This window comes from Catharus ustulatus, chromosome Z, assembly GCF_009819885.2.
Source record: "Catharus ustulatus isolate bCatUst1 chromosome Z, bCatUst1.pri.v2, whole genome shotgun sequence".
In the NCBI taxonomy this organism is placed as follows: domain Eukaryota; kingdom Metazoa; phylum Chordata; class Aves; order Passeriformes; family Turdidae; genus Catharus; species Catharus ustulatus.
The window spans coordinates 10,730,839-10,744,302 of NC_046262.2; the positions used below are offsets into that span (position 1 = coordinate 10,730,839).

The window sequence follows — 13,464 nt, forward strand, 5'->3', positions numbered from 1 at the left end:
ACCGCAGTCCCCATCCGCCGGGGATGCCCGGCGCTGCCGTCCAGTGGGTTTCCCATCGAGGCGCGGGGAGAGCCGCGGCTCTCCACGGGATTCCCACTGCCGCAGGTCATTCCCTCCCCGGGATTCCCACTGCCCCAGCCACCACCCAGCGCCCGGAGGAGCCCGGCCGGGCACTCCGCCGCCACTCACCCCTCTCGCCCGTCTGCAGGGCGCGGACGACGTCGTCGATGTCGAGGTGCCTGCTGGTCTCGTCGAAGCTGTGCACGGCCATGTGGAAGGACTCCTCCTGGAAGACCACATGGACGCCCTCCATGGCGAAGAAGCAGCTGCGCTCGGGGTTGCTGTCGCTGTAGAGCAGCGTGGCCCGGTTCCACTGGTGGTGGCGGAAGAGGGCCAGCAGCATCTCTCCCATCTTGGCGTAGGCGGGCGCCACGCGGGTGAGGTGCGAGTACTCGCCGCCCTTGGCGCCGAAGCCGGCGGCCAGCGCGCCCGCCGACAGCATCGGCACGTCCCAGTGCGCGGCCAGCCGCGCCACCGGCGCCGCCGCGTACTCGCACACCGGCCCCAGCAGCAGGTCGGGCCGGCGGCGCTGCAGGGCCACCATGTCCACCAGGCTGAACAGGGCGCGGTTGCCGCACGCCGAGTCCTCGTAGGTGAGCTGGAAGGCGTAGCCGGGCGGCAGACCCGCGCCGCTCTCCCGCAGGCTCCGCACCGCGTACTCGATGGCCGGCCGCACCCGCCCCAGCGAGAAGAGGTAGGCGTCGTCCTGCGGCAACAGCACCAGCACCCGGATCAGCTTCTCCTCCTCCTCCTCCTCCGCGCCCGCGGGGCCGCCGCCCAGCGCCGCCCGCGCCGCCAGCACGCAGCAGAGGCTGCCGAGCAGCCAGGGCGGCATCGCGCCCGCCCCCCCGGAGACGCCCGAGCTCCGGCAAACTTTTCGCCCCCCCTTTCCCGCCCGCCTCGAAATTGTTCGGTCGTGCTTTATTTCTCAGGTGTTTGGCGGATTCACAACCTGCCCCTCCCCACCCCGCCTGCGGGTCACGGACGGAGCATCTCGGCTCTGCTTTTCTCGTTCTCTTATAGATGGACGGCTATGATCACTATCTATTACTATGACCACTTTCCGCCCCCCACGCCGGATCCCCCCGCGGGGCTGCCGCGCTGCGCCCTCCCCGCTTAAGTAGCGCGGGAGCGGCGTCTCCGCACGCCCGGCGCGGCGCGGCCGGGTTTGTGCGCAGGGAGGAGCCGGCCCGGGCGCTCCCTCCGCCCGCCCCTCCCTGCGGCCCCCCCGCCCCGCACACCTCCGCGGCCCGGCGGGCGGGGGTGTCCTTATCGCATACGTCTAACACTGATGTGTGTGTTCCGCGTACCTTCCTGCTCGGCTGCTGCCCTCCCTTGCCAAGCGGGTCCCCGTAATAGGAGTGAAGGATCCCATTGCACTTATATTTTTTTCTTAGTTATTTTTTGGGGGTTGCTCCAGCCCACTCAAGCTGTCGCTCTCTGCGTTAGGAAGGCTTTTGAGGCACCCCGAGGGCTCAGGGGTTCGGCGCTCGCCAGGGCTGTGTGATCTGGGGAAGGAGGGGTTGCAGCATCAGCAGCAGGGGATGCAGGCGGCAGCCTCAAGGGCGCTGCGGCAGGGCTGCCCCATCTCCTCACCCGGAAAGGTGCCCATCCACAGAATACCCCTTCGGGGAAGTTGACAGTGGGTCTGTGACCCCTGCCTGTGTCCCCTTGGGATCTTTCTGAACCCCCCACCCCCCCCCCCCGTGCCAAGAAGGTCTGGATACCGGGTTTTATCATTTCCCATTGTGTTGAGAGACACAGTTTCATGCCCCAAGCAACAGAGGTTAATCCCAGTGAAGGACAGGTCTGAGATTATTTTACTGGGAAAAAAAGAATTTATGGAATCACTGGGACAACACCGCCTAGTCCTAAGAGCATCCCTGTTCATTTCTCCTCACTATCCTAAAACTGCTATGCTTCAGATTTTGTTAGCTTTTTCTGGAATAAAGTGATGTGAAATGTGCAAGATGTTTTGTGAAAGAGGCTTTGGAACACCTGATGCTTTTTGACTATCCTAAAGGATGATGCTTTGTGGAGGATTGTGAGCCCTGCAGCAGCACAAATCCTGAAAGCCAGAGCAGGGCTGCATGGTTTGATGTCTTGTGGTTGCTAGAGAGTGCCAGGGTTGCATTTGAAAGGTGAGAGAACTCCTGGCTTTGCAGAAGGGGTTTGTTTAGTCCAGCACAGAGGTCGTTGTCAGGGCAGTATGTGTAAACTTTTTTGTTGCTGCCTTCTCTGTGCAGGCTATGAATGGGAAACCTGCACTCCTGTGGTGACCATCTGCTCACCTTTAAGGTGCCGCAATTAAATAAAGAAAGCTCAAAGCGCTTGTGCAATTAGATCCAAGAAGTGGAATGAAAACAGATATGTACAGAAATAATCATCAACATTTATCTAACAAGGCTCGGTAAAATAAAGAAGCTCAGAAATTCAAAGATGGGTAGTGTCTCTGGGAAATGTGCCTCTCGTAGTTTTATTTGATTACTGAATCAAACTTCAGAGTGTTCTTGAACATTACATAAACATCCACCCTGGTGAAGCTGGCTTTGTGTGTTCCTGTGCTGTAAGTTACGTCAAGCATTTTTTGTTGTAAATGACTCCATATACCATAGAGGAGATTAGGCAGAATGTTACAATATACAACACGCCAGCCATCTTTACCACAAAGCTTGCAAAAACATTTTCTTAAGACACGTTTTGAAATGCTGACCTTTGTAGTCATTGCTTTATAGTCACCCTACAGATGTGTTTACAGCACCAAAATCTGTCAGATCTCTCTCAATTTCCTTCTTCCCCCAGCAGAATATCTTTTTCATTTTGCATGAAATGTAAAGCTCCACTAGCTGTCTTATTTGAGTGTAAGCTGTGTAAACATAATAGAAGAGATAGTAAGCCCATGAATCACAGGGCTGCTGCCCCTTCACACGGGCTGCTCATTGTGAGGTAAAGTACTGCTCTGAATGAATAAGAGTGGGAGAAGCAGGGCCAGCATGAGGCAAAACAAGAAACAAAAGGCACCTAGCCAGTACTGTGTAGCAGTAGTAGCGTCAGAGTCAAATTTCAGTGCTTTCATGAAAACATTTGGCCCAGAGTGTGTGGTTCTTGCTCACCTGAGTAACTGCATTCAGTGTTATGGAAGTCAGTGTCTTCGTGGGCCTAAAGTGCTACATACATTTCTGTTCCCCTTTGCCCTAAGTAAGTGTTTTTATAATGAAGAATCCCAGCCTGTGATTGACTTATTTTTCTGAGCCAGGAAGTTATGCATGAGAATTTACTTGTTAATCCCAATTCAAAATGTCACTTAATACACCATCATCAGTTCACTTACAGTATTTTCCATAGCTATAAATTCAACATTTCTCCACAGACATTAATTTTTTTCAGCTATATAAATGCTTTTTAATAGGAACAAATCCTGCAGTTGCAGATTTGTAGCAGGCAGAATGCCCACAGACTGCAGTGAGAACAGAGATTTCAGAATAGCCCGTTAGGACTAAAGTAATTTTGGATACAGGCTATTTTCTCCCCAGAAATAACTCAGACACAAGTCAAGAATCACTTGACTCGCTCCAGCTAGCGTTAGTAGCAGCCTCAGCTGCCTGATGCCAATTCAGAATTTTTTTCACAGATGGGTTTACTGAGAACACAGTCCCACCTACAGGCTGAAAAGATGAAATGCTTGCTGTACTTCAAATATACCCTGCCACTCAGAATTGCAAACTCTTCCCCTGTTTTTCAGGAAATCTATAATCTTCTTATTTTAAGGAATTTGTACTCTTTTGGAATGCACCTAATGGATTTCTAAATGCATCATGTTGTGTCTTGTGTCTCTTTTTGTGTTCTGTGACCTTACCTTCGTATACTTTTGTTATGTAAAAATCAACATGGTTTTCAGGTGAAAATACTGCAGCACAAAACCCCAAGATGAGCCAATCTGATGCTAAAAAATAGATGGAAATGGGACTTTCTTTTTAAGTGACACCAACCTCTGTGGAGATGCAAGAACCCCAAGATCAACTAAGTACACACAAAACATAGATGTACACTCATACAGATATATATACACATGTGCATAGTAGCATATTGCTACTGTTGCTATCTGAACAGCTTCCACTTCACAACAGAAAGGTAGATGTAATTTTTATTTTATTAATGAGATGCTAGCATGAAAAAGACTGGCCCCCACTCTTTTGTTTTCCATAAATAAAAAAGGTTAAACTTCTTGTCATGAATGTTTAAGGAGGAACAATACTTCTGCTACCTGCCACTCCAGACAACGTGCAACATGGGGAAAATGCAGCTTTATACACAGCAAAGACTACTTGAATTTGTCGTTAGGGTTTTGCAGAACACCTGTGGTTCCACTGAAACCTGAGAAACAACATAATGATCAGAAGTTGACATCACAACCTTCCAGATAACTTTTATTTCTAAGAAGAAAGATGTTTTTACAATTATTTTCACTTTAAAAAGTAGCCCTACATTTCCTATTTTTGCAAGTACTTGTAATCAGGAAGTAGCATTAAGGATGCAACTATTGCATTCGTTTTAACAGTGTAACCTTATACATTAGCTTGAGTCATACTGTCTCTCTGCTAAACTCACTGTCCTCACTGGACTATGTTGGAAAATATTCACTTTCTTTAGGCAACCAATTTCTGTATTTAGAGACAACATCTGGATATAGATAATGTCTGGGTATATTCTATATACTCTATATTCTATAGAATATTCTATATTCTATTCTATTTTTGCTAACTAAACTAAGTTAGGAGGATCTAACTAAACTAAATTGGTTTACAAGTTGGATAATTGGATACAAGTTGTTCCGGTGATTTTCACTTTTGTTTTCATTTCCATGTCTTAGGTCTGCACTGGATAGTCACTGGAGTGCACAGGATGGTGACCACCTTGTTCCTCATGTGCATCTGCCTCCATCAAACAAATGTATCATAGTTTGAGACAAAGAGTGAGTGGTGAAATACAAACATCATCTGGGCCTTACCAATATCATGGCCTTTCTGTCCATTTGATTTAAAAGGCTTTGAAGAGCAAAGATCATTTCTGCTTCAGATCTAGTAGCTCTAAAACAGGTACCCATATTGCTTGTAAAAGAAAAGGTAGAAATACTATCACAGTGTCCCTCAAAAAGAGAGCTGGGATCAGACATCCCAGATCAATGATGACTAAAAAACTGCATTACTGTTATGTGTAATCTCAAGACTATTCCAAAGTCTACTTTCACGTGTATTCCCATATAAGAGGAACAGAAGTCTCACAAGATAAAGAAACCAGACAGCTATGCTTTGTCTGAATATTCAGCTCTGCAGGATGTGTCCGTTTAGACAGTAGTATTGTCCCAGGAACAGATGGATCTTTAGGAATATTCTGAGGCAAAATGTGGGTTATTTTTTAAACCAAAGCAGTTAATTGATATGGTTTGTGGTTGTGTTGGCACAGCAGAGAAAGAGATCTGAAACAAGAGCAGCAAGATTCCAGATATGAGAGGCAGGAACTCCTTAGTGGGAATTAGTACTGAGATCTCTATATGTCTTCTCTCTTGCATGTTAGTTAAAGATTAAGTTACAGGGAATGCATGGGGGAAAAATTTTAATACTATTGACAAATCTTAGGCCAATGCGCTGATACAAAAATATTTTAAATATTCAATGAAAGAAAATAAATAAAAATGTGCTTCGGGAGTTCTGTAATTTCCAGTTTATTAAAGCACTATTGAGGATTTTTAAAAATGAATGTTTGGACTTGGTGGAATACAAAGTTGTCATCTGTCATCACATCACAGGAATGGGAACAAATAAGATTAGTGAGTGAGGACAAAAGCTCCAGGAACAGATGAGTGGATGGAGGAAGACAAAGTACAGATCAGAGTGGGCTGCCAATAGTCAATAAAGAGATACAACAAAGCAAATCAAAAAAGGAGATCTTACAATTAATGGCAAACTGGCTATTTCACACATCAGTTAATATAATTGAATTAGACCAAGATAGATAAGGGCTCGAAAAAATAAAGGGAACAGTTCTAGTTCCTGCTAAAAGCAGGAACCCAGCAGTGATCACTTCTGCCAGAAACAGAGCAGGAGGAAATGAAGGTGTTCTCATTCTCTGTGCAAAGACAGAAAGGCCTTTTGGGAGTGTGGCCTCTATTTATAGACTGGTAACAGAGACTTCTGCAAACTGATCTATTCTTTATTTGCAGTTTATCATGTATTTCTTAAGAGCCTGCTTGTTCTTTCCATTAGTTTTATATTTTGCTCTTGCTGACATCATAAGTGCTTTTTTCATAGATACACACAGACAAAAAACCTGCTTGAAAATATGTAACTCATTCTCCTGTATATACACTTGTAAACTAAGGTCAAAAGGACATAACCATCCCTTACATTTGTAAAAAAAAAAAAAAATTCTTCTTCATATCATTTGCTGCCAAAGCAGACAGAAAGAGCAAACATACACAATGGTGGAAATGTTAGCAGGAATTAGACATTTTTCTGAAGAAGTAAGCAATTCTTTTTTCCTCTTAAATTTTCCCAACAGTTTTCACATTAAAGAAGACAGAAAATAATGGGGTTTAATTCTTTTTGTCTTCAACCTCAATTGTTATACTGCTCTTCTTTTAACGCCAGACAGATCTTTTCAGGTAGATGTGTTTGGCCAATTTAATTTCCTCAAAGGCAGTTGGGAGCTGGTCCAACATAGGACAGAGAAGAGCAAGACCCCAATGTAATTTGTAGCTGAAGCAGGCTATTGGGTTATTGTGTACAACTACCAAAATCAATAGGAGTGCCATGAGTAAAAAAAAAAAGAAAGGTAAAAAAAACCACCTTCAGGTCATGCCCATTTTGGCAGTAGCTGGTATGAAAGATAGGACTTTCTGACTAGGTTCTCCTTTCAGACTTTACTGCCCTTCCAGATATGTCAGGACAAGTGCGCGCATAATTGCTATTTACCCTCATTCTGTCAGCCTGATTTGAGAGTAAAAGGTGTTTCAGCTAAACTAGGTCACTTAAACTGGGCTAGGGAGCTGGTCCTTGTGAAGGAATGCCAAGAGGCTGGAGGGGGCGATCTCTGGTGGAGAAAACAGCTCCAGGTGAGCTACAATAAAAAACTTCTTATCCTAAGGCAGCTGTACCCAAGATGGCATATTGGGCTCAGGTGGTCTAGATATTAAAATACACAAATAAATGCAGAAAATATGTGCATTTTACTACATTTCATTCTCTTATGGTTAACCCTTCGTGTCAATATTAAGCCGTTTAAAGGGGTGATTAAGCCTCTTGATGATGACTGTGAAATGAGAGCTTTATGTAGCAGCAGGGTCTGTGTACAATGAATGATGCAGTGCTTTCCTTGTAAGGGAGAATCACATGAACAGAGCCAGAATCACGCCAAACTAATGGAGAGCAATGAAAAGTGCAGCTAGTTGTGATAATAATCCATTTATTGAAACAAGCTCTGTATTAATATAGGCTGTATTCATTACTGAACACTTTCACGATTAAATGAAACTGTATTCAACTAGAAGGCTATTTCAAGCTGGTTCTACCCTGATTTTGGTTCTACTCTGTGTTTGGTTCTTGCCGAAAAAGTCATTAGCTGTCAATGAGGCAGGAAAGAGTACAAGTCAAAAATCTATGACCAATGACCAATGAACTGGAGAGATAGTTTGAAATCAAAGAAACAATTTGCTACTGCCCAGTGTTTTTCTGTTCAGGGAAGTGTACAGAAAAAGAAGGGCACAGTATGGAATGAAATTGCTCATCTGAACCAGCCATCAGCTGAAGGCAAGTGAGTGATACTGTGCTGGTCTGCCAGCTAAGTGCTCTGTCAGGTCTGAGCAACAGTCCTCTCTGCTCTACAGGAGCACTGTGCTTGTTTCAAGCATCATTGTTTTGAGAAAATCACAGACTGGAGAGTAGAGAAGCTAAGAACCAGAGTTGGGAAGCATGTTTCCTGAGACAGATTAAAATATTAAGTCTGCTTAGTCTAGGAAAGAAAAGACCAAAAAGACATGTTGTGCGTGTCTGCATACGGAGCAGATGTTTCAAAGATAGTGATGAGTTGGTTTTTCTGTTCCATGCTACTGCCAAGACATCCCATCCCATTCTTCTAGGTAAACTGAATTAAACTTTGTATGTCCCCTTGGAATATTTTTCCTCTGAGCAGCACCTAACAGTGGAGTCCCCCAGGAAACCACCTTGCGGCAGGTACTGCTAATTAAGGCGTTTTCTGTCCCTGTAGTTATAAAACCTTGAAATAATTTACCAGTTTAGTATTATTTTTAGTAATATTCCAAATACTTCCAAGTGAAAAGGACACAAAGAAAAAAACTTTTATATAACTTGTCACAAGAGGTCTGACAAAATTCACAGTTATGCTGCACCTCTTTTCATAAGTTTTCATGTGTTCCTTTATTTGAAGCAATGTTGCTGGACTGTGTCCACGAAACATCACTAAAAAGGGATGTTAATGAGAACATCACCAGAACATTTGAGTCATAGCTAAAAAGAGAAACCAAGAACAGACTTTTTAAATAAAATAAGTTTCACTGGAAATGTGTGAAATTAGGTCATTACTGCGATGAAAAATATGGTCAAAGAGAACAAAATCCTAGAATGCAATATCTGACTTCCATGTGTTGTCTTCAATGTCCTCCCAAAATTGTCAGATGGAGCATTAGCAGAAGATAATGCAAGCATTTTTTATCCCTTGGTATCTGGAGATAATTTCCAGTGCTGTGGAGTATGCCTGGAATAAGAAATCGAATCTGGAAAATCAAAGGTTATGACCGTACCTGGGATGTTACTGGAAAAAGTATTTCCTGCTTCTAATTGCATTATGTAAAAAAATTCCTCCATGTACCATGTCATGCCATGGCATAGAGGACTTGGCCCACCAAAAAGATGGAGGAACACTTCATTCTCAGTAATGCAAAAATCAGTGTATTTTCTGGTAAGAGTATCAGGAAGGTTTTATGACAAGGCTTTTAAAATTTAATTTAGATTTTTTTTGGTGCTAATTATTTCTTAAATTTTAGAAATTATAAAATTTATCTTCTAATTGTATAGGTATTACATAAATATATCCATGATCTGCCATTACAGAAAATGTTATTCTGAGGAAAAAAAATATCAGTGATATCTATAAGAAAAAAAGAGAATTCCAGTATTACAAACATATCTGTCAAAACCCACATTCTCAGACTTTGAATTCTGAAACACACATTAAATGAACCATAGTAATTTTTGTTGTTGTTGTTGTTAGGAACAAAAGGTTAACAACAAAGTAGCTTATATTCTGTAAAATTCCACATATAAGCAAAAAAAGTTTTGTGTAGCACAATAACTTGGTGATACTCAGTTAAAGTAAAAACTAGTTTTAATTTAGTTACAAAAACAAAGGATGCATCCAAGATCCAGAAATTCGGGAAAAAATGTGTCCAGTTTGTATCAATGTGATTTTAACATAGTGTTTAAAGACAGTCAATGTGATTAAGGACACATGTGATTAAATTTTTTTCTTAGTTTGTCACCCCTCCTCCTCAGTACACAAAATAGCTAACATTTTATTTTCCTTGTAAAATGACCGGTGCCTCACTGTTTGATCTTAACCTACACACAGGAAATGGAAGGCAGAAATTTGGGATCCACATCTCACAGCCCAGTCACGAGACTGAAAGTAGAGACCAGAGTGGGAGTCACAACTGTAGACAGCACATGTTTTTCTGAGACCAGTATCCAAAATACAAGCTTTAAATGAAAAGCAACAATAGTTTTAAGTGCAAATCTTACTAGAAAACAGAATCATAGAAAAGGAGGAATCTGTTATTATACTGTGAAGCAGGGGCAGTTTATCCCAAAAGTAGGAGTTTGGAAAAGTATCTTAATCCTAGATACATCAATGGACTAACAATGCACTCTCCAAAATTACATGCCTGAGCTCTACGAAAAGAACATAGGAAAAAACTGAGTTTGTTTGAATGCATGCACACCTACTACTTTTTATAATGAGACACAAAATATTGTTGGCACACCTAAATGCTAAAACATTTAACCAAGTGAACTAGGGATAAAATTGAGATGCAGGGGAAACAAGACATGAGTTATAATTGGTATGTTTGTTATGAAGAAGCAGAAAGGCAAATCTGGTTTTATTTGAGGGAGAAAAAGCTAGGGAAGGAGGGAAGATCAATCACCCAGCATCTTCCTCCTTTAAAAGGCCCAAGGATTCCAGTAGAAGTCTGATGCTTATCTGATGTCAAGGAGTGAACCCTGGTTTGAAGTTTCACCTGAAATTTGTAACCTCTGATCTCAGCACCTGTAACTATGAGCAATGAAACTGGTTGTCTCCTACGTTTTACCAAATCCACCCTTACTGTGTTTTACTCAAAAAAACTGCCTGGCCCTACAGAACAAACTGATCCTGAGTAATTTCAATGTATTATCTGCACTGCTGCAGGTGTGAAGTGGGTAAGAGGACAAAGTGGGGAGGGCCTGCATCTGGGGGACAGAGGTGGCATAAGGCTGTGTCTGTGAAGTGTGTTTCCAGTTCACAGAAAGTCTGGAATTTCTGCTGTTAGTGAGGATTTTCTCCCTAGTGTGCACAAGAGTGTATCTCCCTAGGAAAAAGCAGAAACAAGCCCAGTATTTGGGCAAACCTCTTGGTGCATGAAGATTACCAGACTACATACCATAGTGGCTGTACACAAAGCCATCATGGATATAGAACCTAACCAAAATTGTCTCCTTTTTTTTTTTTTTTTGCATGAAGTATCAGTTATTTTCCTTGTCCTCCTAAACAGATAAGGATTTCAGTAGTAAGTCACCAGAAGCTGAAGTAATATCAAAAGTCAAGGCTTAGATTTCATTTCCCTAGAATGTACCAGTTTGAATCAGGGCTTCAGTTATTTTCCCAATATTTAAATTTAATGTCAAATTTATTTTTTTATTTATCTTCACACATTTTTCAATTTCTGAACATACATTTCTAAGACTGTTATACTGAGTTGTTATACAACTTCTAAGAAGTTGATTTAGTGCACACAAGTGTAAACAAAACAGACGTTTTACAAAAAGCCTAGTGCTCTATTACAAGTCAAATGTTTTCCCTTGAGCAGCTGGTGGAAGTAAATGGTGTAAATGTGTTACATTCATTGCTCTAAATTTTTATTTTCATTTTGATTTAATTTTGATCTTCAGTTTTCCTAAATGAAACATAAGCCAAGTATTATATAATTAATTATAAGCCTGCAATTCCACTAAAAATTTCTGACCACATTTTTCCCAACAAACGTCTCAAGAACCAGAAACATCTATTCATTGCTGATAATCATTAAAGCACACTGAAATAGGGCTGAATTTAGGTGCACGCCATTAATTACATTGCTTAAGAGCGAAGTCAGTAAAACATTAATTTAATTTTGTGCCTTTTTTTACCCTAAAACTACTTCATAAAGCCAACAGCTGAGTGGAATTTGTGTCTCAGCAGGTCACCGTGTTTCTCTGCTGCCATCTTCTGGCACAAGAGACAGTTCTACATTTTCCCAATTGCTTTTGAAATACTTAATTGATTTTTTTTCTCTTGAACAGCATCAATATATGTTTTTGCTCATTTTGGCCATACATAATTTATCTGTATGTTTTGCAATGTTCTGTCTCTTAGCCACTTGTGATTTGTCCACCTAAAAAAGATTTTAGGAGATTTGCAAATATAAAGATTAGTATTATAAAACAAATATCCTTTGTATTACTAAATTATTGTATTTCTACAAAAGATTATACATACATTATTAAATACAGCTGTTTAATAAATGTTTTTGCCAATATTTATGTTGTTCATATTTTACTTTCAGACACCAAATGAACTATGCAGATCTAGGCCTGATTCTGTCTTCAAGTTCTTATTGACTATACTTTCTCATTTTCACATTTTAACAAATAAGTTAAAATATTTGCATTATTTTTACATTTGTGGTCAAATAGCCCAGTGGCATTCTCTTGACTTTCCTTCCTTCACCACACATAACCAGTGTTTGAAAGCTGTATAAAACGTCCTTTTCTTCCGTGAACCTTTAGCTCGTAGCACTTAAGTCCATGGAGCCTGAGGTGCCCTGACATCCATCTGAGCACATTTTAGACACTCACAGCAGCAGATGAAGAGAAGGCAGCTATCCCAAGAGGCAGAGGTGGCTGAGTGCTCTGCAGGCAGCAGAAGTCCAAGGCAAGATGTGACCCGTGATTTACTCTCCTCAAAGAAAGGATGCTATGCCACGATTTCTTGAAAACATGAAATCTGGTAATGAGAATTTTGCTTAAACTGGGCCACTGGGTGGGTTCACTGGTATACTAGAATGCCTAATGTTCCAAACACACATAAGGCCTTGGGACTGGCCACTCCAAGAGTCCACAGCCACCACGAGATTGTGCTGCAAGATAGTAACCTTCCTAAATGAAATGTATTAGCAGCTGAGAAAAACAGCAGGAAAGGAGGGAAAGATAGTTGCAGAGTAAAAGCCATGTCTGAATATCACATCCCGTCCTTAGTGGTGTCTGTAGCTTCTGAGCCACTGTCCCTTGGGACAACTGCAGGTGCTCCTGTGGTTTAAGTCTCACACAACCACCTCAAAATCTTTTCTACATTTTTTTTTCCCCCACCTCCCCAGGGAAATCAGACTGTGGTCAATCAGTTTATTCTGTTTTAGTCTCTTTTGTAAACAGTACTCCCATTCACTGATCCATCCTTGACTGAACATCTGTGCCGGGGGGAATGGTAGCCAGGTATCCCTGGGTTCTGGAGCGAGTCCCAGAGAAGGGCAGCGGAGCTGGGAAAGGCTCTGGAGCACGATCTGATGAGGAGCAGCTGAGGGAGCTCGGGGTGCTCGGAGAAACGGAGGCTCGGGGGGGCTTTATTATTCTCTGTATCTCCCTGAAAGGAGAGTGTAGCCAGATGGGAATCCGCCTCTTCTCCCAGACAACAACTGATAGCAAGAGGCCAGTCTTCAGCTGTGCCATGGGAGGTTTAGGCCGGACATTAACAGGAATTTCTCCACAGAGAGGGCGATTCGGTACTAGAACAGGCTGTCCAGGCGGTGGTGGAGTCACCGTCCCTGGAGGTGTTCACGCAAAGTCTGGACATAGCGCCGTGGTCTGCGGACAAGGCGGCGGTCGGTCATAGGTCAGACTCGTTGATCTCGGCAATCTTTTCCAAGTTAATTGATTCTGTGATTCTTCCCGCGACAGCGAGCAGAGCGCGGTCTTGAGAGCGCCGGGCCGCGACACAGCCTGGGCCACGTCCATCCCGTCCCGGGCCGCCCTCTCTCGCACCACCCCGGCCGGCCCCGCTCGGCTGTGTTGTCCCCGCTCGGGCTGGGCCCGGTTGCATCAG

The 13,464-nt window shown here is 42.9% G+C and overlaps 1 protein-coding gene across 2 annotated transcripts in view; it reads right to left on the reverse strand.

Annotated features, from left to right (window-relative positions):
• The window catches only part of NPR3 (natriuretic peptide receptor 3), a 43,681-nt gene extending 42,786 nt beyond the window's left edge, over positions 1–895 (reverse strand). For both annotated transcript variants that reach the window (XR_004420728.1, XM_033085455.1), the window contains exon 1: positions 190–895. Coding sequence is in view for 1 of the 2 variants with exons in the window: in XM_033085455.1 (XP_032941346.1) it covers positions 190–895 (706 nt within the window). In the remaining variant the exon portion in view is untranslated. The remainder of the gene's footprint in view (positions 1–189) is intronic.
• Between the last annotated feature and the right edge of the window lie 12,569 nt (positions 896–13,464).